This window comes from Lonchura striata, chromosome 32 (assembly GCF_046129695.1).
Source record: "Lonchura striata isolate bLonStr1 chromosome 32, bLonStr1.mat, whole genome shotgun sequence".
Classification (NCBI taxonomy): Eukaryota; Metazoa; Chordata; class Aves; order Passeriformes; family Estrildidae; genus Lonchura; species Lonchura striata.
The window spans coordinates 3,091-29,978 of record NC_134634.1 but is presented as its reverse complement, the minus strand read 5'-3'; the positions used below and the strand labels follow the sequence as shown (position 1 = coordinate 29,978).

General features: G+C 46.1%; 2 protein-coding genes across 2 annotated transcripts; one reads left to right on the top strand and one right to left on the bottom strand.

The window, feature by feature from the left end:
• Positions 1-4,607: 4,607 nt before the first annotated feature.
• Positions 4,608-6,388, bottom strand: LOC144247729 (gastrokine-1-like). The gene is made up of 5 exons (XM_077789200.1): positions 6,380-6,388; positions 5,875-6,051; positions 5,545-5,655; positions 4,890-5,037; positions 4,608-4,726 (listed from the first exon to the last, which is right to left on the bottom strand). The coding sequence occupies exons 1-5, from the start codon at positions 6,386-6,388 to the stop codon at positions 4,608-4,610; spliced, it is 564 nt and encodes a 187-aa protein (XP_077645326.1).
• Positions 6,389-20,767: 14,379 nt separating this feature from the next.
• GKN2 (gastrokine 2) lies at positions 20,768-23,684 on the top strand. Its single transcript, XM_077789199.1, has 6 exons — positions 20,768-20,842; positions 21,103-21,156; positions 21,637-21,768; positions 22,250-22,360; positions 23,140-23,293; positions 23,593-23,684. The coding sequence occupies exons 1-6, from the start codon at positions 20,768-20,770 to the stop codon at positions 23,682-23,684; spliced, it is 618 nt and encodes a 205-aa protein (XP_077645325.1).
• Positions 23,685-26,888: the final 3,204 nt, after the last annotated feature.

Sequence of the window (26,888 nt, the reverse complement as noted above, 5' to 3'; positions counted from 1 at the left end):
AGACATTGATATCCCAAAGCTTCCCAAAAAATCCCTCCTACAATGGAAGAAGTTTTGCCCCCAGGGAGTGCTGGCACTACCCTCAGTCTTTTGCAAAGACCCAGGATCAAGGCAGTGGCAGTGGGCAGAGGCCTTAAGAATTCTGTTCCTGGATTCCGTGAATCATTGCTGCATCTGACAGCTGCCACCTGCTGCCGTTAGAGGCTGATGCATTCTAGATCACTGGCCAGAGTAAATCCACGTTCAAGAGCTTGGTTGGAAACTGCTGCTCACCCACTGGTCCCTTTAAAAGCACTGAAGCTTCAAGCAGGAACTTCTCAAAAGAGGAAATGCCAGGCAAGAAAGGCTGCATGGTTGGCTATGGGCAGCAGCTCAGAAGACCCTCACCCCACCCCTATGAGGTTCAAAAATGTAAGGGCTGAGGTTTTCTCACCGGAAAATTGACACTGCCATTGCCAATGCAGTACTGCAGGTCCACAACTCTCAGCACATCCAGGGTAATGCAGGATCCCAGATTCACCTGGGGTCCTTGGAAAGCTGGAAAAGATAAATCTGCTTGAGCTGATGCCTAAGCCCTTGGCTGAAGTTCTACAGGGAGGGATTCTCTGGGTTTTGAGATGGAAGAGCAGCAATTGTGCCCTAGTCATGCTGCAGGAGACAAAAAGGCCAGGTCTGTAGCACTCAGAATTCCCACACTTACACTCACTGTGAACTTCATAAGCCATGTAGGTGGTGAGTCCGCTGCACATAGCCGCAATTTCTATTCCGTAGGAGTTGAGGTTGTTGACCAATCCATTGGTGACAAAGGTGATTCTCTTGGTATGTCTTCCAAAACCGCCAATCATGTTCTAAACATTAAAAACCACCATTCAGCAAGCTTAGCGCAGAGAGGCAATTCCTGCTAGGCCTGCTCCTCTGCAATGATGAATCAGGGCTGGGTGTTTGAGTCCCACCTGCCTCTAGGGACAATTTGTAATCCCCTGGGGGGCCTGTGAGACCACTAGCAAGCCTTGGCAGGTGCTCCAAAGGGACAGAGCTCATTCTAAGGGAGTCATGGTGCATGGAACTTGAGGTGAGATAGAAGCACAAAGAAAGCACTAAAGAGCTCCACAAAGGATGGATTGGCCCAGCAAGCTGCAGAGCATAACATCCTCCAGGAAAGCGGGGGTGGGACTAATGCAGTCCCTTTCTTTTGGAAAACATTTCTGCAACAAATTCCTAGTCTGCATTATATTTGAGAGAAAGGAAACTGCCACAAGACGCAACCTGATCATCTCCAGAAAGAAAAAGCACATGAAGAAATGTCCCAGCGGTCTCTACAGCCAGGAACCTGCTACTTCTCTGGAATCTTACCCTGCTCTCTTGTGCCAGGCGGGCCAGGTTATCAAAGCGGGGCATCTCATTTCTGTTCATGATGGAAATGTAGCAGGTGTTCTGTTGCGTGACTTTGGTTGCAATGACGCCCTGTAAAATAAAAGTATTTACTTCTCAAATTCAATTTCTTCCAAGTATTAATGTTGGGATAAAGTTGGTATGGAAAACATAACTAATGCTGAGATTCACTGCCCCAGACTGTGGACTCTAAAAGTTCACAATAAAGACACAATCACAGACTCAGGGCCAGCTGTACGAGCATCCAGCCTTCTTGGATGATTTTTAAGCAGACCCCTTGCTGCCACTCACCGTGTTGTAGTTCCAGACGGTTTTCCAGGACCCGCTGAAGCTCCTTTGCTCAATGACAGCCACACGCCATTGCCTGTTGATGGTCACAATTTGGGACTGGCCACCAATGATGACTTGCGTGTGGTTGAAGATGCTGCCTTGCGTGTTGTTGAAGATGCCACCGGGAAACTGCTGAGACTAAAAAGGCAAGGGAAAGAAGATGTTTTCCCTTTGAAGGTAGACACTGATGTCCCAAAGCTTCCGAAAAAACTCCCTGCCACAATGGAAGAAGTACTGGCTCCCAGGGAGTGTTGGAACTGCTCTCATTCTTTTCTGAAAGACCCAGAATCATGGCTGTAGCAGTGCACAGTGACCTTAAGAATTCTTTCCATGGATGCAGTGAATCATTGCTGCATCTGACAGATGACATCTTCTGCCTTTAGAGGTTGATGCATGCTAGATCACTGCCCACAGTAAATCCATGCTCAAAGGCTTGGATGAAAAGCAGTGCTCACTCATTGCTCACTTTCAGAATGTGCACCCACAAGCAGCAACCTCTCAAATGAGGAGATACCAGGCCAGAAGGGCTGGCTTTGGGAACCATCTTGGTTTCCCCCTGATTAGGTTCACGGAATCTAAGGGCTAAGGTTTTCTCACCGGGAAATTGCCATTCCAGTTGTTGTTCCAGTTGCCATTGCCATTCCAGTTGTTGTTCCAGTTGCCATTGCCATTCCAATTGCCATTGCCAATGCCATTCCAGTTGTTGTTCCAGTTGCCATTGCCAATGCCATTCCAATTGTTGTTCCAATTGCCATTCCCAATGCCATTCCATTGGCCGTTCCAATTGCCATTGCCCATGCCATTCCAGTTGTTGTTCCAGTGGCCATTGCCATTGCCGTTCCAATTGCCGTTCCATTGGCCATTCCATTGGCCATTGCCATTGCCATTCCAGTTGTTGTTCCAGTGGCCATTGCCAATGCCATTCCAGTTGCCATTGCCAACGCCATTCCAGTTGCCATTGCCAATGCCATTCCAGTTGCCATTGCCATTGCCATTCCAATTGCCATTCCATTGGCCATTCCAATTGCCATTGCTATTGCAGTACTGCAGCTCTACAACTCTCAGGACATCGAGGGTAATGCAGGATCCCAGATTCACCTGGGGTCCTTGGAAAGCTGGAAAGGAAAAGATAAATCTGCTTGAGCTGATGCCTAAGAGCTTGGCTGAAGTTCTACAGGAGGGCTTCTTTGGGTTTTGAGTGGAAGAGCAGCAGGCACCCTCGTCATGCACCAAGGACAATAAAGGCCAGTTCATAACCCTCAGAATTTCAATGCTTTCACTCACTGTGAACTTCAGAAGCCAGGTAGGTGGTGACTCCACTGCACATAGCCGCGATGTTTATTCCGTAGGAGTAGAGGTTGTTGACCAGTCCATTGGTGATAAAGGTGATTCTCTTGGTAGGTCTTCCAAAACCGCCAATCAGGTTCTGAACATCAAAAACCGGCATTCAGCAGTTGCATGCCAGAAGCTGGCTCCTGCCAGGGTTATTCCTAGCTTTGGGAGGAGGACTGTGGACCCAGTGTTTAATTCCCATCTGCCTTTAGAGACACTTTGTAATCCCCTGGGGGCCTGTGGGGCCACAAATAGGCCTTGAATGTAGCTGCAAAGGCTGAGCTTGTTCTACAGCAGTCAAGCTGCAGTGAACTTGAGGGGAAGGGGGAGCAGAACATAGTCCTGAAGGACTCCTCAAAGAACAGGTTCACCTAGCAAGCTGCCGAGGACAAAATCCTCATGGAAAGTGGCAAAGGGAATGATGCAGCCCTATTCTTCTTCTGGCAAAGCATTCCGACAAAGCATTTCTCATCTTCATTACTTTTAAGAGAAAGGAAACTCTGTCACTAGGGACAACCTGATCATGTCCAGAAAGAGAAAGCACATGAAGAAATGGCCCAGTGATCTCTACAGCCAGGAACCTGCTACTCCTCTGGAATCTTACCCTGCTCTCTTGTGCCAGGCGGGCCAGGTTATCAAAGCGGGGCATCTCGCTTCTGTTCATGATGGAAATGTAGCAGGTGTTCTGTTGCGTGACTTTGGTTGCAATGACACCCTGTGAAATGAAATTATTCAACACTCACAATCCTGTTTTTATCAACGGCTAGTATTGGGATAAATTTGCAATGGAAACACTAACTAGCAAATGCTGAGTGTTAGTGCCTCAGACTGTGGACTCCAAACATTCAGAATAAAGAAACAATCACCATCCCTGGGCCAGCTGTATGAACAGCCAGATACCTTGGATGCCTTTTGACAGAGACCCCTTATTGCCACTGACCGTGTTGTAGTTCCAGATGGTTTTCCAGGACCCGCTGATGTTCCTTCTCTCAATGATTGCCACACGCCATTGCCTGTTGATGGTCACAATTTGGGACTGGCCACCAATGATGACTTGCGTGTGGTTGAAGATGCCGCTGGGAATCTGCTGAGACTAAAAAGGCAAGGGAAAGAAGATGTTTTGCCTTTGAAGGTAGACATTGATATCCCAAAGCTTCCCAAAAAATCCCTCCTACAATGGAAGAAGTTTTGCCCCCAGGGAGTGCTGGCACTACCCTCAGTCTTTTGCAAAGACCCAGGATCAAGGCAGTGGCAGTGGGCAGAGGCCTTAAGAATTCTGTTCCTGGATTCCGTGAATCATTGCTGCATCTGACAGCTGCCACTTGCTGCCGTTAGAGGCTGATGCATTCTAGATCACTGGCCAGAGTAAATCCACGTTCAAGAGCTTGGTTGGAAACCGCTGCTCACCCACTGGTCCCTTTAAAGGCACTGAAGCTTCAAGCAGGAACTTCTCAAAAGAGGAAATGCCAGGCAAGAAAGGCTGCATGGTTGGCTTTGGGTAGCAGCTCAGAAGACCCTCACCGCACCCCTATGAGGTTCAAGAAATGTAAGGGCTAAGGTTTTCTCACCGGAAAATTGACACTGCCATTGCCAATGCAGTACTGCAGGTCCACAACTCTCAGCACATCCAGGGTAATGCAGGATCCCAGATTCACCTGGGGTCCTTGGAAAGCTGGAAAAGATAAATCTGCTTGAGCTGATGCCTAAGCCCTTGGCTGAAGTTCTACAGGGAGGGATTCTCTGGGTTTTGAGATGGAAGAGCAGCAATTGTGCCCTAGTCATGCTGCAGGAGACAAAAAGGCCAGGTCTGTAGCACTCAGAATTCCCACACTTACACTCACTGTGAACTTCATAAGCCATGTAGGTGGTGAGTCCGCTGCACATAGCCGCAATTTCTATTCCGTAGGAGTTGAGGTTGTTGACCAATCCATTGGTGACAAAGGTGATTCTCTTGGTATGTCTTCCAAAACCGCCAATCATGTTCTAAACATTAAAAACCACCATTCAGCAAGCTTAGTGCAGAGAGGCAATTCCTGCTAGGCCTGCTCCTCTGCAATGATGAATCAGGGCTGGGTGTTTGAGTCCCACCTGCCTCTAGGGACACTTTGTAATCCCCTGGGGGGCCTGTGAGACCACTAGCAAGCCTTGGCAGGTGCTCCAAAGGGACAGAGCTCATTCTAAGGGAGTCATGGTGCATGGAACTTGAGGTGAGATAGAAGCACAAAGAAAGCACTAAAGAGCTTCACAAAGGACAGGTTTGCCCAGCAAGCTGCAGAGCTCAACATCCTCCAGGAAAGCGGGGGTGGGAATAATGCAGCATCTTTCTTTTGGAAAACATTCCTGCAACAAATTCCTAATTGGCATTACGTTTGAGAGAAAGGAAACTCTGCCACAAGACGCAACCTGATCATGTCCAGCAAGAAAAAGCACATGAAGAAATGTCCCAGCGATCTCTACAGCTAGGAACCTGCTACTCCTCCGGAATCTTACCCTGCTCTCTTGTGCCAGGCGGGCCAGGTTATCAAAGCGGGGCATCTCATTTCTGTTCATGATGGAAATGTAGCAGGTGTTCTGTTGCGTGACTTTGGTTGCAATGACGCCCTGTAAAATAAAAGTATTTAGCGATCAAATTCTGTTTCTCTAAAGTATTAATGTTGGGGTAAAGTTGGGATGGAAAACATAACTAATGCTGAGATTCACTGCCCCAGACTGTGGACTCTAAAAGTTCACAATAAAGACACAATCACAGGCTCTGTGCCAGCTGTACGAGCATCCAGTCTTCTTGGATGATTTTTAAGCAGACCCCTCGCTGCCACTCACCGTGTTGTAGTTCCAGACGGTTTTCCAGGACCCGCTGAAGCTCCTTTGCTCAATGACAGCCACACGCCATTGCCTGTTGATGGTCACAATTTGGGACTGGCCACCAATGATGACTTGCGTGTGGTTGAAGATGCTGCCTTGCGTGTTGTTGAAGATGCCACCGGGAAACTGCTGAGACTAAAAAGGCAAGAGAAAGAAGATGTTTTGCCTTCGAAGGTAGACACTGATGTTCCAAAGCTTCCGAAAAAACTCCCTGCCACAATGGAAGAAGTACTGGCTCCCAGGGAGTGTTGGAACTGCTCTCATTCTTTTCTGAAAGACCCAGAATCATGGCTGTAGCAGTGCACAGTGACCTTAGGAATTCTTTCCATGGATGCAGTGAATCATTGCTGCATCTGACAGATGACATCTGCTGCCTTTAGAGGTTGATGCATGCTAGATCACTGGCCACAGTTAATCCATGCTCAAAGGCTTGGATGCAAAGCTCTGCTCATTCATTGCTCACTTTCAGCATCTGCACCCACAAGCAGTAACCTCTCAAATGAGGAGATACCAGGCCAGAAGGGCATCAGGGTTGGCTTTGGGCACCAGCTTGGCTTCCCCCTGATTAGGTTCACGAAATCTAAGGGCTAAGGTTTTCTCACCGGGAAATTGCCATTCCAGTTGTTGTCCCAATTGCCATTGCCATTCCAATTGCCATTCCAATTGTTGTTCCAGTTGCCGTTCCAATTGCCATTGCCATTCCAATTGTTGTTCCAGTTGCCATTGCCGTTCCAGCTGTTGTTCCAGTTGTCATTGCCAATGCCATTCCAATTGTTGTTCCAGTTGTCATTGCTGGTGCCATTCCATTGGCCATTCCAGTTTCCATTGCCATTGCCATTCCAGTTGTTGTTCCAGTGGCCATTGCCAATGCCATTCCATTGGCCATTCCAGTTGCCATTGCCATTGCCATTCCAATTGCCATTCCATTGGCCATTCCAATTGCCATTGCTATTGCAGTACTGCAGCTCTACAACTCTCAGGACATCGAGGGTAATGCAGGATCCCAGATTCACCTGGGGTCCTTGGAAAGCTGGAAAAGAAAAGATAAATCTGCTTGAGCTGATACCTAAGAGCTTGGCTGAAGTTCTACAGGAGGGTTTCTTTGGGTTTTGAGATTGAAGAGTAGCAACTGTGCCTTAGTCACACCCGAAGAATGAAAAAGCCAGGTCATTAGCATTCAGAATTCCCATGCTTGCACTCACTGTGAACTTCAGAAGCCAAGTAGGTGGTGACTCCACTGCACATAGCCGTGATATCTGCTCCATAGGAGTAGAGGTTGTTGACCAATCCATTGGTGACAAAGGTGATTCTCCTGGTATGTCTTCCAAAAACACCAATCAGGTTCTAAATATCAAAAACAGCATTCAGCAAGATTAGTGCCAGGAGTTCGTTCCTGTTTGGGCTGTTCCTAGCTCTGTAATGATGACTCATGGCTGGATGTTTGGGTTCAAATACACTGTAGGACACCTTTTAATCCCCTGGGGGCCTGTGGGACCACTAGCTATCTTTGAAGACTGCTTTAAAGTCAGCTGGTTCTAAGGGAGTCAAGGTGCTTGGAGCCTGAACGAAAGTGGTAGTGCAAGGAAAGTGCTGAAGAGGAGGAGTGTGACCACTCTGTGGAGCCAAAGCTCCTTCCAAGGCATTTGCTCAGTCACTGCTCTCACCCCTCTGGGGCACCCGGGCTATGGCTGCAAGGCTGGCAGAAGTCTCATCCTCCAGCCCCTTCTAAACTGGAACCAAAGAGGGTTACAGCAAGCCCGGGCAGATACATTTGCTTTCGGACTAGTTGCAAATGTTGCTTACTGCCCCTCTTTGAGACCACTGGGTTCTCAATTGGAACATGTGTTTCTGAAAGCCCTCTGTGAGTTTCATTTCACATTAATTGCCACTCTAATTTCCTCCTGGAATGATTTGTGGCCTGGCCCAAGTCGTTGTCTGCTTTCCTGCTCTTTTCTCTGAGGCCCTCAGTTCCCTCTGCTCTCTCAGCTAGGTCCAGGAGCCTCCTGTTGTGGCTTATCCCATGAATTTGGGAGAAAAGCTGAGGAATGGGGAGATGCATTCTCAGGCCCCAAATCAAAAGGAAGCCTGGCCAACAGCAGCTACAAGGCAAAGTTCTGAGCTGACCGATGCAAATTGTTAGCGACAAGTCTGTGAAGGACATTGAGTTCTTGGAACACCAATAGGATTAAGGCCATTAAAGGCTTCTCAGAGCAAGGTTTTGCCCAGCAAGGTGCTGAGCTCAATATCCTCAGAGTTTAGCTGGTTGAGGGAACAATGCAGCGCCATTCTTCTTTTGGCAAAGCATTCCTGCAACAAATTCCCAATCTGCATTACTGTTGAGAGATGGGAAACCCTGCCACAAGACACAGCCTGATCATGTCCAGAAAGAAAAAGCACATGAAGAAATGTCCCAGTGATCTCTACAACCAGGAACCTGCTACTCCTCCAGAATCTTACCCTGCTCTCTTGTGCCAGGCGGGCCAGGTTATCAAAGCGGGGCATCTCATTTCTGTTCATGATGGAAATGTAGCAGGTGTTCTGTTGCGTGACTTTGGTTGCAATGATGCCCTGTGAAATGAAATAATTCAGAACTCAAAATTCAGTATCTTCCAGCTGTTTACACTCGACAAAGTTGGAATGGAAACCACAACTAATGCTGAGAGTTTCTACCCTACATCATGGACTCCAAACATTCAGAATAAAGAAATTATCACTGTCTCTGGGCCAGCTATAATAGCAGCCAGTCTCCTTGGATGTACATGAACAAGCCCCCTCCCTGCCACTCACTGTGTTGTAGTTCCAGACGGTTTTCCAGGACCCGCTGATGCTCCTTTGCTCAATGATTGCCACACGCCATTGCCTGTTGATGGTCACAATTTGGGACTGGCCACCAATGATGACTTGCGTGTGGTTGAAGATGCTGCCTTGCGTGTTGTTGAAGATGCCACCAGGAAACTGCTGAGACTAAAAAGGCAAGAGAAAGAAGATGTTTTGCCTTTGAAGGGAGACAGTGAGGTCCTCTAATTTTCCAAAAAATCCCTGCTACAATGGAAGAAGTGCTGGTCCAGGGAGTACCTGCACTGCCCTCAGTCTTTTCCAAAGGACCCAGAATCAAGGCTGTGGCAGTGGGCAGAGGCCATAAAAATTCTTTCCATGGATTCAGTGAATCATTGCTGCATCTGACAGCTGTCATTTGTTGCCTTTAGAGGCTGATGCATGCTAGATCACTGCCCACAGTAAATCCATGCTCAAAGGCTTGGATGCAAAGCTCTGCTCACTCATTGCTCTCTTCCAGCATCTGCACCCACAGGCAGGAACCTCTCAAAAGAGGAGATGCCAGGCCAGAGGGCATCAGGGTTGGATTTGGACAGCTGCTCAGGTTCCCCCCATTTGCTTAATGAACATTAACAGCTAGATTTTTCTCACCTGTCCATTGCCATTCCAATTGCCAGTGATATTCCAATTGCCATTCCAATTGTTGTTCCAGTTGCCATTGCCATTCCAATTGCCACTGCCATTCCAATTGCTATTCCAATTGCCATTACTGTTGCAGTACCTCAGATCCACAGCTCTCAAGACATTGAGGGTAATGCAGGATCCCAGATTCACTTGGAGCCCTTGAAAAGCAAGAAAGGAAGAAACAAAACCCCATGAGCTGATGCAGAAGACCTTGGCTGCCTTTCTACAGGAGGGTGGTGGTGTTGCTCAGAGCCAACCTGGTCCTAAAGGAGAGCTGCTCTGGAATGTTTGAGCTGTACAAGGCACACTTTCTCTTGGAGTCCCCAAAGAGCACCGGCTCTGTGGCTCCGCCAGGAATGTTCACAAAGACCTGCTCTTGAACACTCTTTGGGATTTCCTGTGAAGAAGTTGGGGCTCTATTGCACTTTGTCCTGAGAGTCCCAAAGGCTGGGCATTGCATGGTGAGGTTGCTGCCAGTCACATGAGCTGTGACTCTCTGGAAGAATCCTACCAAGTTTAGGTCATTTTAGCCCCGGGGAATGGGATCATTTCCCCAGGGACAAATCTCCAGTGATCAGAGAAACTTGGCTCTGTGTTGTGAAGCACAAGGCTTTGGAGGCTGAATGAGTCAACTGATTATCAAGCTCTGACCTGAAGGACAGCAGTTCTATGGACAACTCCTCTTCTTGGCTGAGTATTACAGGGGAGCTTAGGTGTGGGATAAAACACTCATTAAGTTTCCCGGAAATGTGCTGTAAGGGTTCAGTTTGGGTTATTTATGTGGGCTGAGACCCCACCTTGTTCCATTCCTGATCTGCAGTCATGCCAAACCACAACTGCTGAGCTCTTGGTTTCTGTGGGTTTTGAGGTGGAAGAGCAGCAACTGTGCCTTAGTAACGCCCGGGGAAGAAAAAGGCCAATTCAGAATTTCCATGAATTCACTCACCATCAACTTCATAAGCCATGTAGGTGGTGAGTCCACTGCACATAGCTGCAATTTCTATTCCATAGGAGTTGAGGTTGTTGACCAATCCATTGGTGACAAAGGTGATCTCCTTGGTAGGTATTCCAAGACCAATATGGTTCTAAACATTAAAAACCAAAATTCAGCCACATCAGTGCCAGGAGCTGATTCCTGCTTGAGATATTCCTAGTTCTGGGACGAAGACTCGGGGCTGCATGTTGGAGTCCAAACTGCCTTTAGGGAAACCTTTTAATCCCTTGTGGTTTGTGGGACCACTAGGAAGCCTTGAAGGCAACAGCAAAGGGAGAATATTTGCCCAGCAACCTACAGAGCTCAGCACCCTCAGAGAAAGCGGAGCTGGTTGTGGGAGTAATCGAGACCCTTTCTTCTGGCAAAATATCCCTACAACAGATTTCCAATCTACATTACTGTTGAGTGAAACTAAATCCTGCCACTAGACACAACCTGATCCTCTCCAGAAAGAAGAAGCAGGAGAAGAAACAATCTAATAAACTCCAGGGTCAGGAACGTGCTACTCCTTTGGTTTCTTACCCTGCTCTCTGCAGCCAGTCGGGCCAGGTTGTTAAAGCTGGGTATCTCAGTTCTGTTCATGATGGAAATGTAGCAGGTGTTCTGTTGCAAGACTTTGGTTGCAATGACACCCTGTAAAATAAAAGTATTTAGCATTCACAATTCAGTTTTTCCAACTTTTGAGGTTGATTCAAAGTCAGGATGGAAGCAGTTACAAATCAGTATTTGTTTCTACCCTACACAGTTTACTTCAGATGATCAGAATACAGAAACAAGCCCCATCCCTGGGTCACCTTTTTAACCACCCCACTCCCATCCACTCACCCTGTTGTAGTTCCAGATGGTTTTCCATGATAAATTTTGGCTCTTTTGCTCGATGATTGCCACCCTTGTTTGACTATTGATCTTCACGCCTTGTGAGATACCAGTGATAGTGATTTGGGAGTCTCCACCAAAGATGATTTGCTGGTTTCCATTTGTCTGCTGAGACTGGAAAACCAAATGGAGCACTTTTAGATTGTAACATTAGTCAGTGTTGTCCCCATTGCTTTTAAAAAACCCTTGCTACAACAGAAATTCTGTTCCCCCCTCTAAGAGTCAGAAGTGGCCTCAGAATTTTCAAACAGACCCAGAATCAAGGCATTGGCATTGGGCAGTAGCCATAAAAATTCTTTTCAAGGATTCCATGTATCATTGCTGCATCTGACACCTGTAATTTCGTTCTTTTAGAATTTCATCTCTTTGAGAAGATTTCCATTCTTTTCCTTCAAAGTGTTGGAGAAAGAATCAAGGAGATTTCATGAAGCAGGGAATAGAGGCAGAGTAGCCATGCACATGGAAATTGGTCATTGTACTCACATAATCAGCAAGGGCTGGATTCAGGACAAGTCCAAGAAGGACTGCAGTCAAAATCTGAAATGAAAATCAAATACAAAATGTAACTGCAGTTCTGGCTGACAAATCTGGCCATGACAATCCTCCTCCCCTTTTCCTAATCTGATGTTCAAGGCTCCTCTTTGGATCCTTTTTTTGCTTTCAACCTGGGATTGCACCAGTGCCCCCAAAGGGAGGCACCCTTGCTTTAGCCCAGGGTGCTCAAAGCAGACACATTTCACACTTGCTCTCTCAAGAGCTGTTTCTCAGACCTGTGCAGGCACACACAGGTATTTTACAGGAGTGAGGAGAAAGCTTTGCCATTTCTCCTGCTCTGGCACTACAGGGAAGGGCTTGATGCACTAGTGCAGTGCTCCAGTGGTGCAAAAGCGTTGACAAGAATGGGCATGGATTAGGCTTCCTGTTTTCTGAATCAGGTACAGCCAAGCCGTGAAGAAATCCTTACCTCCTCAGCTCCTCTGGGGAGCAGGGGCTCAGCTGCTCCTTCTGCAGGAGCACAATGGCCCCAGAGAGGCAGAAGCCCTTCTGAGAGAGAAAGGAACGGGTTTGAATCAAAGTTTCAGTTTGTAAGGAAGAAAAGCATGCATACTTACAGGGAGATGCATCCTGACTGCAGAGCTGATGCTCCTGCAGGTAGAAAGAGCAGCGTGAACCCTCCACCTTTTATAGGTTTTCAGAAATCACTGTAGAAATGCTGAGTGTTACAATAATATTATTTTGTCATTTGTTTCCCTGTCATTTGTCCCTGAAAATTATTTCCTGGTGTAACTACTTGATAAACATGGGGATTGTACTTCTGAACCTTTTGACCTCCTGGAGTCTGATAGTTATCAAATTGGAATTCATTTGTAGTGAAAAATTAAATATGTTTCTAGTATTTTTCTAACATGTACTATTTACTTTTGAAAATTTACATCAAACCTAAGACCGGAGATATCCTAGAGCTTAAACAAAAACATAAAAAGCTTTGCATTAGACAAAATATGTGAAAGCCTTTTTACCTTCCAAAATATACTGTATGTTATCAGGTCACCATAGCACCCACTAAAATGCAGCGGTGAGGTCTGAGGCATCTGTGCCTCTGTGGACATGTCAAAGCAGCCCTGAGACATTTGCACGTTTCCAGTTGTATTAATTTACAGTTGTTGACAGATTTTTCCTCTTAAGTTCATGAAGTTAAAGCAGTTTTGTGGGCAGCTGGACTTTGCTGACAGTGTTATACTCTCCTGGGGACGGTATTGCAGCAGGCAAGGTATTGCAGGTATTGCAGCTGCCAGGAGCAGCTGTGCCCTGCTATTCTCTGCCTGGAGAACCAGGAGAAATATAGGTTGGATATTAGGAAAACGGTTTTTACTGAAAGGGAGATAAAGTACTGGAGTGGTCTGCCCGGGGAGGTGGTGGAGGCGCCGCGCCTGGATGTGTTTAAAAGCAGACTGGATGTGGCACTGGGTGCCATGGTCTAGCTGCGGTGCTGGGGCTGGTTTGGACTTGGCGATCTTGAAGGTCTCCTCCAAGCCTGTGATTCTGTAATTGTGTGTGATTCCGTGTGTGATTCCGTGTGTGATTCTGTGTGTGATTCCCTGTGTGATTCCCTGTGTGGTTCCCTGTGTGGTTCCCTGTGTGGTTCCTGTGTGATTCCCTGTGTGTAATTCCGTGTGTGATTCTGTGTGTGATTCCATGTGTGATTCCCTGTGTGATTCCCTGTGTGATTCCCTGTGTGGTTCCTGTGTGATTCCCTGTGTGTAATTCCGTGTGTGATTCTGTGTGTGATTCCGTGATTCCCTGTCCGGTTCCCTGTGTGGTTCCCTGTGTGATTCCCTGTCCGGTTCCCTGTGTGGTTCCCTGTGTGATTCCCTGTGTGATTCCGTGATTCCCTGTCCGGTTCCCTGTGTGATTCCCTGTGTGGTTCCCTGTGTGATTCCCTGTCCGGTTCCCTGTGTGATTCCCTGTGTGATTCCCTGTGTGATTCCCTGTGTGGTTCCCTGTGTGGTACCCTAAACTGATCTCATCTTAAATATGGGTAATGTAGTAGGTACAGCACCATCTTCTTCTAGTATTGATGAATAATTACTCAAGGCAGTATGTGAACTCTCCCTGAGAAATTGTACTGTAAGAGGTTTAAGTGCCAAAATTAGGATTTTGCAAGAACATTAGTTTTGCAACTTGTGTTTGGAATTGCTTCTGCTTTTTCAAAGGCTTTGTAAAAACACAGCACAGACTAGTGTAGGTTGATGATTAATTTTACTGAGACTCAGCAGCTTCCATACAGAGCAGAAGAAAGATAAATGATTGAAAATATGATCAAGAGAAGATAATCAAGGAGAAAAATCATACTAATGGGTGCAAAGTTCTATGAATTTTCTTCTGCAAACTTTGTCAGGAGCAACCACAGTAATAAACAGGCAGTTCATTAGTCTTAAATTTCAGTCATTAAATATCTCACTCTAAGAAGTTTCATCCTGATGAGATGTTTGATCCTCTTAAGAAGTTTGATCCTGAAAGAAGAAGAAAAAACCTATTAGATTTGGACTGAGAAAATATGAAAATAAAAATGTAGCTGAAATGCTTCCAAGTAGTTGCCTAAAAATTCCAGATTTATGTCAAGAGCTAGAGCCCAGAACGTTCCTGAGAATGGCTGGGCTCCAGGTCGTTGTACACAGGAGAGTGACAGACCTGCTGGGTTTCCTTAGATATGTATAAATGGATGTATAAAAACTCACAGAAAAGCACAGGATCTCAGTAAGTGACAGGATTTTGCAATCCTGTTAACCTGTGCTAATTCTGGAGCACCAGGGCTATCAGTAGCAGACTCACCAGGAGCTGGGTAAGCGAGGTAGGAGGGAATTCCAGTGCACAGGGCTTGGATGCGTTTTCCATACGGGCTCAAGCTTTGGAGTCTGTTCCTGGAGATAATGAAGCGATTCTCTCTGCGTGGCATCTGGTAAGGCCCAAGTACCTGAGCATCAAAGGAACAAAGCCAGAAAACAGCGTTTGGGAAAACCAGGACGAGATCAGAACTGGCCGTGCACGTATCGAGGACAGCCCTGGCAAGAAGGAGCTGGGGCCTGGTGGGTGACAGGCTGGATGTGACCCACCAACGTGCACCAACAGCCCAGGATCCCCCCAGCATGGGCAGCAGCTCCAGGGGGATTCTGCCCCTCTGCTCGGGTGAGACCCATCTGCAGAGCTGTCCCCACCCTGGGGACCAGCACGGGAAGGACCTGGAGCAGCTGGAGAGAGTCCAGAGGAGGCACCAGCATGACCAGAGGGATGGAGCAGCTCTGCTATGAGGAAAGGTTGAGATAATTTGGATTGTTCATCCTGGAGGAGAGAAGTTTCAGGTGACTTCATCGTGGCCCTCCAGTACCTGAAGGAGCCGACAGGAAAGATTGGGCAGGACTGTTTACAGGGGTCTGGAGTGAAAAGGAGAAATCACTCCCACTGCCAGAGGGCAGGGTTAGATGGGAAAAAATTCTTCCCCATGAGGGTGGGGAGGTGCTGACACAAATTGCCCAGAGAAGCTGTGGCTGCTCATCCCTGGAAGTGTCCAAGGCCAGGCTGAACAGTAGTTGGGGTTGTTCCTGGGCAATGCAACTTTTGAAGGAACTTTTAGAGCGACTCAGCCCTGCTGAGAAAGTTCTCTTCAGTTCTTGGAGACTTTTCCCCTGTGTGTGTAGGAACAATTGCTTTTCACTGACAATCTTTTGCCCCACTGTCAACCACCATCCTACCTTGTCTCCTGGAGGTGGTGTAGGAAAGGGTTTGCCAAGCCAAAACCTCTTGCTAGTTGAAGCAATGATGCAGGTGTTCTTTGAAAACACCTTGGTTGCAACGTAGCCCTGTTGAAGTTAAACAAAACCCCCTTTATGTTGCAAACAATATACAGGGAAAGAGAAGTGCGTAGCTGGAGAGAGGCACTGGTTAAAAGTGCAAATAGTGCAAATATTGGTCCTTTCAATTATATTGTTTAGGCAAATGTGTCATGGAGGCTGACGAGAGGCTTTGGTAAATGGTAAATTGCCTCCTCCAGCAATGCCACGTGTAGGATGTGTTCTCCTGCTTAGGGCAGGTGAAGGAATTTGCTGCTGAAAAGCTAACGCAGCACACAGTGGGCAGCAGAAACAGTCCCAGGGCTGAAGGAGCACATTTTCAAGCATGTCATATAAAATACAATGAAATTTTGTTGAAGCTTTGGTGGTTTTTAGAAAACATTTGTCTCTTTTGCCATTTTTCTTGTGCCATGCTGGAAGCTACTTACAGCCTTGAAGTCCCAGATGGTTTTCCAGGCCTCAGACCCAACCTTTGGAGTGGTGCTGGCCCTGATCTCAGAGTGGGTTGAGTTTTCACTGGGTTGCCCATTAAAGTTGTTCTCCATGTTCTGATTTTTGGAAAAGAGGTAAGGATTTAGCTTCCCAGATTCCCAGCAGTGTTTCACTTAATAAATCACTGGCTGCAGTAACCATGTTTTTAGAAATTACTGCTCTTGGAGATCCGATGAAAGGGGAGAAAATTTCTTGGCTCAGAATGAAGACAGGAATCTTTTACTTTCTAAGTAATCAAAATAATTCCTCACTGTCCTTTCCCCAGCAGGATCTTGCTGGCACCAGATTACTTACAGTATTCTACTGTATTTTGTGTTAGATCAATCATGTTAATATTTGTTTCTCTCCACACCATTATTTTCAGTGTTTATGCTCATCTCAGGACAAGACTTCCCTGATTCCATGTATGGTAACTGCCTTTCCCCTTGATACATCAAGCATGGAAATAATACCTTAGTTATTATAGAAAAATTTAAATGCCATTTTCTTCTAAATATCAGACTTTAAAAAGCAGCTTCACTTCCAGCAACATTTTTCTCAGAGGTAAGAGCTAAAGCCAGTGGTTCCTGTGGTAGTAGTGAGTAGCTGTGTGTAGCTCTATACTTACATAATTGGCAAGAGCAGGAGCCAGGAAAACTCCAAAGAGAGAAGCAATCACAATCTGAAATGAACATTTGGAATTCAAAACACCTGGAGATCATGCTGCTTATCTTGCATCAAATTATTTTCTGTCTTAAAATAATTTTGACTTCCTGTTTACTTTGTGTACAGACTCAGCACTTTCTGCAGTCGGGTCCAGCTGAAGAGGATTGAAATATGCAGAATTATTTATTGATGAGTTCACAGAACACATGCATAGAAATAGCTCTTAGCCCCAGCAGTACACCTTGCCCAGGCAAGAAGGTCATTCAAACACAGTGGGTTCTAAAACTTGCCCAGCCCCAGTTCAGTAACTTATTGGAAAAAATGTGCTCTGAAATATTTTCTTTGCAAGACTGAGCTTTTCACCGCAAGCTTTTGATTTCAGACATGGAGCAGATCTGAGAAATATCCATGTGCACCTGTTGTGAAGAGTTGGAATATGGATGCACATTCCAGCTCTGTGCTTGGAACACAGCAGCAAAGGGACCCGACCATCTTCACAGTGATCTCATCCTCCAAATACAGGACTAATAGTCTAAATGGAGGCACAGACACTTCTGTTCAGAAAACTGGGACATCAAACATTTGTTACCCCTTTATAAAACCACAGAGTTTCAACAGCCCACTGCTGTTGCTGTTGCTCGGGTTTGTCCGCACTGCTGCTGATACCTTTTGGAGAGATTTCCTATTGTTAGGATGAAAAATTCTTTTGGGATAACTATTGTGAACAACTATTCTCTTCAAGAGAATCCTATGAATATTGAATCGGTCCTAGATTTTATCTCCTTCAAAGGAGGTTTTTGATGAAAATTGTCTGAGTCTGACTCAGAATATTTAAAAGTAATGCTTGGGAATTTTTTCTGCACTAGTCTCAGGCTGCTGTAAATACCTCAGCGTCACCATCCTGAACTTGGAGTCTCTCGTGTCATGCTCTCAGCAAACAGCTGAGCCCTAACTTTATGTGACTTGCTGAGACTGTTGATTTGCCTCTGAGTGGTGAAGGAGAGAATATTGTCCTGTGGACGTGTCACGAGTGTGTGTCACCCCTGGAACACAGCACTTTCATATTTGAACACGTAGAGTTCCATCCCTGCCAAAAGGGAGATTTCTCCCCTGTAGTCCCCACCCTTTTGGCATTTTCACTTTGTCAGAAATCACTAAGAGTTCTCTCAGTGCCAAGAAAAGCTCAAAACCACTTAAAAGCTGCCCAGCCTTAAGAGTTTTATGAGAAAGCAATAGGTATACTTACAGGGAACTTCATTTGGATGGCAGGTCTGGCCAGCTCTGCTGCTAATTGATGTGTACTCTTGCTTTTTATACATAATATCCCAAAGTTAAATCTGAAAATGGGTTTGCCTTATTGGCAGGTGCCCTGTGTTCACAGAAGCATGACGAGTTTCCTGGGGAAATGCTCTGATAAGAGGAGGCTTTGATACCTGCCTGATTGAATTCATGGCATACAGGGAGGTGAGAGGAAAGTGGTCGTGGTAAGCTCAGTGTATTGAACAGTCACTTTTAAATGAAAAAAGAAATTATAAGCAGAAGCAGAGCACAGATTCCCAGGAAACTTGTAGTGATGCTTTGTGCCAATGTGGCAAAGGACTCAGCCAGAAGTTGTGCCTCTGACCAAAAGCACCACTCAAACCAAGGGGGTGGTATTCGTGCTATGTTAACAATTTTAACTTTCTGCTTGTCAGTCATGGTCCTGAATCTTCACAGAGCCTCTTCAGGAGAGTAGCACCTGATTATGGACTAAGGGCTGTTTAAGAAAGGGACCATAAATTTGTGGTAGCAAGGTTCACCGAGGGATTCTGACTCATAAATTGAGCCTCATTCTGCCTGAGGACTGGCCAAGGTGAAATTAGAAGGGTTTAAACCCTTCTTAGGCAGCTTCTTCCTGCAGCTGCTTCCTATTGGAGGTGCCTCTAGCACTGTGGTGCTTGGGTTCAAGCACATGCCTGCTGATTTCAGGGATGTTCCTGGAAGATGTGTGATGAACTGTGAGCAAAAAGTCTCCAAAAAGCAAGGCTTGCCTATTGGAATGATATCAAAGGCTTTGCCTGAGACAGCCAGCTCAGGCTGTGTCACAATCACATTAATTAGGCAAACGCTTTTTAGAAATTAACCTTTAGTTTTTGTCCTTGTCTGATGGGATCAGCAGAGTTCAGTCAGTGCAATGCAAGGTGCAGATGATGAGATCTGGCTATTGCTGTTGTTTTCCTTCAGTAAACAACTGCTGATCTCCCCTGCTGCTCTGCCCTTACCTGTGCCTCTGCACATGGATGCTGAGGAAAGCAGGAGCTGCTGCTTCTCAAGTGTTCTTCAAAGAAAATGAGTAGATTAAGGCATAATCACTGAGGAAAAGTTAAATTAAGCCCTTTCTTTAACTTGTGGTGCCTGAACCCTGTTAGAGTCCTGCTTGAAATACTTGACTGTCGAAATCTACTCTGAGTATTTCTGACATACCTGTAATCTTAAAAATAAAGATTCTGTTGAGAAAAAGGGACAGAGCCAGCTTTCAAGAGGAGTGCAGCCTAATTAATTTAACTGGGCTTAGCAGAATTTGATATCTGTTTATGTGTTTTCTGATATATTGCTTAGCAGCACAGCATCGTTACTCTTGAGATAACCTTTTCTCATGTGGACTTAGGTGGCATAAAGCAAATGTATGCAATTTCCTTTTTTTCTTTTTCCATTGAGACCTTTTTGCTGAGATATATTTCTGTACAATCTCCTTCTTCTTTTTCCTGATAAGAGAAATTACAGAAATGTGTTTGCTGTTAGTGTGAGTTCTTGTTTTATTGGGAGGGAACCAGCCTTGATTATGACCTTCTTGCAGGAAGCGGAGTGTGATTCATGCAGGTGCCAGCACTGGCTGGTGTGGGATAGCGGATGAGGAGAAGTCCAGGCAAGGTAGCAGTCACCTGGGAACACCAAGGAACGTTCTCCTGATCATTGGCATCCTCCCAGAATGCAGCAATCAGTGGGGATTCAAAGGGGGAATCCCCATCCTGCTCCTTTTGTTTGTGACCATCTGGGTTTTCGTGTTCCTCCCTGGTTGCTGAGCAGGCCAGAAGTGCCCCAGGCTGGCCCGTGAGGCACAGCACTCGTTCCAGCTCTGTCACTCATTGCAGTTCATGAGCTCTGCCCGTGGTGGCAACCCATCAGAAATGAGCAGCACTTCTTGTCGAGAATGGAATGGATCCACAGAGTCCCACAGTGGTTTGGGTTGGAAGGGGCCTTAAAGATAATCCAGCTCCAGCCCCCTGCCATGGACAGGGATGCCACTCACTGACAGGTGGCCCAGGGCTCCCTCCAAGATTTTCAGTGACAGAAATGGCTGAAGAATTGGTGTTTGTTGGCTGACAAGGAGGCCACCATGGCACACGTGTTTCTTCCCAGCATTTCTCTGCAGACTATCAATCAGGCTGTTAGGGATTGTGTTTCAGAACACAAAATGCAGTTTGTGTGAATAAATAGCAGTGTTGTTCCCAGTGTCATTTCATTCTGGACAATATCCTGTTAAATACTTTAAAAAATAGAACCAGCAATACTAAACTTTAAACCAGTGAATAATGGCCATTTGCAGAGTGATTGATTTACTGAGACTTACTGAGTGCTTTAAATATATCTGGGTCAGGTTATCTGTGCCAACCCAAAATTCAGATAGGAGGCTTACGACATGTAGATATGGACTTGTTCGAGTCATGAAGGAAAGTTCTGTCAAGTGTTTCCCACACCTCCTGCAAGATATAAAAGTTGAAGGTCTCTGGGACTTCCTTGCCTTCTTACCTTCTGCAGCCTCTTGTTCTCATCTGAAAGAAAAATGAAGAGATTTGTGAGTATCTCCATTTCTGTTGAATTTTTAATACTGTAAGTTCTCACTTTTAAAAACAAAAGGATAGAGAAGAAGATGCTCAAGTAAGTGGTACAATACAGTGGTACAATAATATGATCTGTGTTGTTTCTTTGGGTGGAAAGAGGAGAACTTGCATTTCTTGGGTCAGCAAAGTCAGTGGAAGCCTCATTTGAGCAAAGAATGCAGAATTGGTTGCAGTTCAGAAGGGAGTTTGGTTATGATTTAATGACTGCGGTTGTAGAGGCAAATCGAGAGGTAACATGGCATCAAGGAGGGACTTCTGAAAACTGCAGAAATGCCATGGTTAAGTTATTCTGCTTTTTCAGTTACAGGCAAAGGAGACCCTGATAGCAAAAACTTTTCAATGAGGAACTGTAGTTATTTTCACTAACATACATGCTAAGTGGATGATTTTTCAAACTGATGCTCCAGGTCCTTCCCTCAGTTCACTGACTGGGATTTTTATGGCACTGCCTGGTGTTTCTGACGAGTGAGAATTCTGATTCCTTTTCCAGGCTGCAGTCCTCATTTGCCTGGGAGTCTTTTGGGCTCAGACTTCTGCTTTGAACGTGAGTAGAGTGATGAGCCTTGTCCTGCACATGAGTGTTTAAAATGGGTTGGGTCCCTCCGCACCACAGAGTAGGAAGAAAACCACAGATGAAACCAAAACCAACAAGTTGCTTATTGTCAAGTGTAGAGAAAAAGAACTTTTGCCAGAGGTTCTGTACAGGTACAAAGTAACAAGCCAGGGGGACAGAGGTCCCCTTAGCTCAATCAAACATTTGGAGCCTGGAGCAGTCCCTGCTGCCCAGACTGACTGGGATGTCCCATGCAGGTTTTCCCCAGCCTGCAGGAGAGCCTGTTTTATAACTGACCTCCAGCTCAGGAGCCTCCTCAGACTGCTCCAGGGTGCAGTAAATACCAAATCCCAAGAACCGGGGCTCTTAAGGGATTTGGAATTTACCCAGAGCAGAAAGCATCAGGGGTTGTTGCCCCTGCTAAAGATGGAAGCCAGGTGATGAACAATGATTTTGTGCTTTTTACCAAAGACCTTCACCCTGCGAGATCCCATCAGCAACTATGTCACTGGGACCATGACCATCCACAGCGAGGAGCACATCGTCGACGTGCACGTCCGCTCTGGCGTCTACTCCTCTGACACCATTTTTGACTACACACACGTGAGTAAATCCAAGGATCTGCCTCCATTTGACCCCTGAGGAAGTTTTTTAAATCAGAAATTATTTTAGTGTATTCTCACCACATCTTGTCCCTGAACACTGTTTCTTTGAAGATTCCCAGCACCTTTCTTCCTCCTTTCTTCACCCATACAGTGGGGCAGTTTAAAAGACTTGCAATGAAACTTGTGGTGGCAGTTCTTAGAAGTGAAGAAGGTCCCTCACCTCAGTGGGGCTGGAGGTGAGGATGGGCTGCCAGCACTCATGGGCAGCAGAAATCTGTCAGAAATGATGTTTCCAGTCTCAGGGATGTACACCTGGACAGGCTGGCTCCATTCCCCAAAGGAGAGGAAGGAAATGCACTCATTCCACAGCAGCAGCCTCTGCAGCCACTTGCTCTTCCTTCCAGATTGCCCCAAAGAGCAAAGATCACCAACTAATATCAGTGTTTCTAATGACTTAACCTCAATTCTTTGCATCACAGGGCTATATTGCCACCAAGCTGTTTTCACGGAATGCCTGCTTTATCATGAAAATAAAGAAGGATATAATCCCAGATATGGAAGAGATTGGACGTCTGGCTTTTGAGAGACAGGTGACTTTGTGGGGAACCCTCGCTGCTGGCAAGGAAGGGGTGGGAGCAGTGTGGTGTGAGGGGGACCCTCCACTCTGCCCCTAAAGCAGCTCAGGAATGACTTGTGCTGTCTTAGCAATGATGGAGCTGTTCTGACAAGACACAGCTTGAAGGGAATATCATGCAAACATTCTTTTAAGATAACGAGCCATCGTGGCCCCCTGCAGTTTCATAGGGGGTGGTCGAGGTGTCTCGAGCTGTACAATCCCCTGTCCTTGGAACTGATGTCCTTTGGCCATTTTGAGGTGATCACAATCTAAGTTCTGGCAAACTTTCCCTTTATTCTTTGTCCTGCTGAAATTTTGACCTTGACATTGCTTGAAATTTATTTTTTTTTTCAGAACAGAAAGTAGAGACTTACTTTGACCAGATTTTGACTTCCTTATTCAGGCTGAGGTTTCAGAAGGAGACTGGAAGTGATGCCTGGGGGTGAACTGGAGTTCTGGCCCATTTTGTGTCAGCCCAGTAGCACATTTACATCAAAAATTGCTGCCAATAATATAACTTATTATGGCAGCAATACAGCTCAGGCTTGCTGTGTTGGCATAATTAATACCTAGCGAATTTTGTTACTGAATAGATTTTTTTTTTTTTTAATTTAAAAGCATGAAGCTTCTTTATCTAATTTTCTTTTGTGAGGCAAAGGAAGGTGATTTTGGGTTTGGGAGCCTTCTCAAAGGCTGTCCCAGTAGAGTAAAGCTAAAGCTACACTTCTAATGGTGTTTAATTTTTGTTCTCAGACCATGAGGGATGTATACTCTCCGAATAACGTGTGGGCCCAGTTCCAACCTGGCACTTCCAGGCTGGGGCATTTTAGAGACTGGATTCTCTATGGGAAGCACATTGAAAATCTCTGCACGGGGCTGCCTCTCTACGAGCTGGTGGCCACTGAACGTAAGTCTCAGGAGGCTCTGCACCAGGGCACCTTCCTCCCCTTTGACCCCAAATCCTCGTGGTACCCTGGAGCTGTGCAGACATTTCTTCCCCTTGAGTTGCACCACAAATGTTCTGCACAGTTTTGAGACAAACAGAAGCCTTGAACAGGGCCGTAACTGGGGATTGAGATTTGTCTATTTAAGACTTTTCCTAGCTGGATGCAGGGATCTCATCTGGTAAGGAGATGCTGATACTGAGATATATACTGATATAAAGACTGGTACTGATACTATCTTCATTTTCTTGGGATTTTTTAGCACCAACAGATCCTGATGGCTGTGCCAGTGCCGGCATTCCAAGCATTTTGGGCCTTAAAATCTGTGAAGAACTCATTGCAACGGAATATTGACATTTCTCTTGCAAGGAAATGCCTTTTTGCATGTTTTAGTCGTGGTAACCATGTTCTCCAGCTGGAACAGAACTCGGGTATGAGGCTCAACCTGCCTGTCCAAAGCTTTGATGCATAACAAGCCTATGACATACAAATAAATATAATGCTTGAATAAATTAAAGAATAAATATAAATAGAATAAATAAATAGAATGCTTTGTCTGTTTCATCTACCCAAAATCAGAACGCAGGGACAGTGGGCCTTGTGAGTAGCCCTTCAGAAAAGAGAAATTTCCCCCTTGGTCCATGCCTATGCTGGGGCTGCAGCATGGCCCAGGCAGTGGGTTGTGCTTCATAAAGAGAAGAAGCAGAAACAGAATAGATTCCTCCAGTGCAGAACTTCACTTTGGCATCAGCATGCAGGTGTTGGCTCACCTTGTGTGGGATGGCTGGGGGCTGGAGCAAGCAGGGCCAGTGGAAATTTGCAGCTTGAAGCAGTTTGAAGTTTGCAGTTTGAAGGAGTGCAGTGGGTCAGAGAGATTTTCCAAGCCTGGGCAGAGGACACTGGCCCAGCCCTAAAAGTGCCTTGGAAGAAAGTTTTCCTTTCACACAATGGCAGGGCACAGAGAGCTGTGAGCACTTGCTGAGTGTCCCAGTGCCTTGGAGAGGCTTTTGTGTCAGGAGCTGCTGGAAATCCAGGATGGGGCAGTGCTGGGGCCACCTCCCTGCTCAGGGCAGATCCCAGGGAATGGCTGAACTCTCAGCCTTCCCTCCAGGCCTGGAAGGGGTGTTTGTTTTGGGGATGAAGACTCAATGTTTACTGTTCATTGGAGCCTTGAGTGGCTGCCTCCATTCCTTTGAAGGAAAATGGCCCCAGGTCTGCAGTAATTTTGTAATTTTGTAATTTTCAAATCAGGCTCCTGGTCAAACCATCTGCTATTTAATAGAACATTTCATCACATGGTAAAGCTGTTGTTTTAGATTAATTGTATTCATGGCAGCTGCAGGTTCTTGGTGGCCCAAAAAATGTTTCTGGAGCGTCAAACTTTGTTAATTAAGTCAAGGAATAGTTGTTCTATGTTCTGTGGACCCTGAAACCAGCCTCAATACCTCATTATCTGCCATTTAAATTTGAGCTAGGGAGGTAGTGTTCTTGGCCTTCCTCACAAATGGAGGAATATTGTTTCTAGATTTAAATTTTAGTTTGTAGTCTCATGGTATCAGTCAGGCCTGTGAGGAGTATATTTTTTATATATTAAGTTTGTATTTTTACCTCTGCGTTTGTTGTTTGGTAAATGAAGCTTCAGTTCTTCATCTGCTCTCCCAGCCCCTCCAACGTCCAGGTGTCCAGCTCATGGGAATCTTCTGGATGCAGCACCTCAGGGGCAAATCTGGAAAAGTTTTCCCTCTGTTCCCAAACTGCAGCTCTGAATTCACAGCCCTCTGTTGGTATCACCAACAACCACAAAGACCATGCTAGAAAAGGCTGCAGAGCAAAAGAAATGTATTCTTGATTTAAAATAACTAATCACAGGGCAAACAGGAATGTACAGCCAGCTCTGAACAAACCAGAGAAAAGGACTTTTAGGCAGGAGAAAGAAGTTTGATGTTTTATTTATTGATACTGTATTTGCCCTTGCTATTTCCTGCCATTTCTTTCTTTGTTGACTAGGCCACAGTTTATAATATGCTTTATGGACCTGTCTTGGATTATAATTAATAGATTTTTCTTATCTTGCAGGTGCTTGATATTACAACTGGACGACAGGGAAACACCAAAGACGTAAAAATCAGCAACAGGTAAAAAATATCCCTGAAGATCAGATCCAGTTTTTGCCTGAAGTGACTGTAGTCTGAAAATGTCAGCCTTTAAATACACCTTCTCTCAGCTCTGAATGTTCATGGTGTGAAGGAAATCTCAGAATCATGGAGTTGTTGAGGTAGGAAAAGGCCTTTAAGGTCATCAATTTCAACCATCAACCCACCACCACCATGGTCATCATCAAACCACATCCCAGGTACCACAGCCACACGCTTTTTGAACACTTCCAGGGATGGGGACTCCAGCACTGCCCTGGGCAGCTGTGCCAGAGCTTTACAACCCTCACATGAAGAACTTTCCCCAAAATCCACCCTGAGCTCCCCTGGCCCAGCCTGAGGCCGTTCCCTCTCCTCCTGTCCCTGTTCCCCGGAGCAGAGCATGAACCCCCAGCTGTCCCCTCCTGGCAGGAGCTGTGCAGAACCAGAAGATCGCTCCTGATCCCCCTTTTCTCCAGGCTGAGCCCCTTTCCAGCTGCCTGAGCTGCTCCTGGAGCTCCAGCCCCTTCCCAGCTCCATTCCTGTCTCCAGACATGCTCCATCCTCCCAATGCCCTTCTTGCCATGAGGGGCCAAAAGCTGAATGTATTAAATATGAAAGCTTTCATTCTGTGAATCACTGAACTCAGAGGTGCTCTGCCTGATGTGAGACTTCTGCTGTCCTGGGGCTCGTTAGGTACCAGTGTCTTGGTGGGTCGTATGCTGCTAGAGGATCTTTTTGCATTGTGCTTCTTTTTGCACTGTGAGTTTTCCCAGGGGAATGGATGGAAAATTCCCGGTGATTTCCACGGGAGGCACCCACAGCCCAGCAGCCAGCCCCAGGAACAATGGTGGAGTTGTGTTCTCAGTGCACAAAGCCCACAGCTCGTCCCGATTACCGCCCAAGGTCAACGTGCAGGTGGATAAGGTGGAGCTCCTTGGCGCTGAGCACAAATGTAACACCTGGAGAACAGCACAGCCCCTGGAATCTGCAGCAGAAGAGGGGCAGGGCTGCCCCGCTGGCTCTGGGACCCAGAGCTGTCCCCAAAATGAAAAAGGAACCAGTGCACGAGCTTGGATCCTAAATACACATTGGATGGAAGAGCCTAGAGAGGGAGAAAGTGTCAGGATGAGATTCAGGATCTCGAAAGTTACCTGATGTTCCCAAGAGCTCCTCTCCACCAAAGGAGTAGCACGTTCTGGTTATTATCTAACTTTATCTATCACATTATCCCATTACCTAACCTTGCCAGCCAGGCTTGTTCTGAAAAAGTAGAGAATTTATTTGAAGTGGAAGATCCCAGATCCCAGATTATTCTGAGCTGGAAGGGACACACTAGAGAGCTCAGTGGGAGTGTCTGGGTGTGCCTCAGTGAGTATCTCCGTGTGTGTGTGCACTGGCAGTTTCTGTAAACTAAAACCATATT

Bases quoted from the DNA above. Each gene is read 5' to 3' on its own strand.
- LOC144247729 (XM_077789200.1), bottom strand. The intron at 5,656-5,874 runs GTGAGTGGCAGC...TTTATTTTACAG, and splicing joins CCGTCTGGAACTACAACACG to GGCGTCATTGCAACCAAAGT. The intron at 4,727-4,889 runs GTAAGTGTGGGA...TATCTTTTCCAG, and splicing joins TTATGAAGTTCACAGTGAGT to CTTTCCAAGGACCCCAGGTG.
- GKN2 (XM_077789199.1), top strand. From the start codon at position 20,768: ATGCAGAATTGGTTGCAGTTCAGAAGGGAGTTTGGTTATGATTTAATG. The intron at 20,843-21,102 runs GTAACATGGCAT...TTCCTTTTCCAG, and splicing joins TTGTAGAGGCAAATCGAGAG to GCTGCAGTCCTCATTTGCCT. The intron at 21,157-21,636 runs GTGAGTAGAGTG...TTTTTACCAAAG, and splicing joins CTCAGACTTCTGCTTTGAAC to ACCTTCACCCTGCGAGATCC.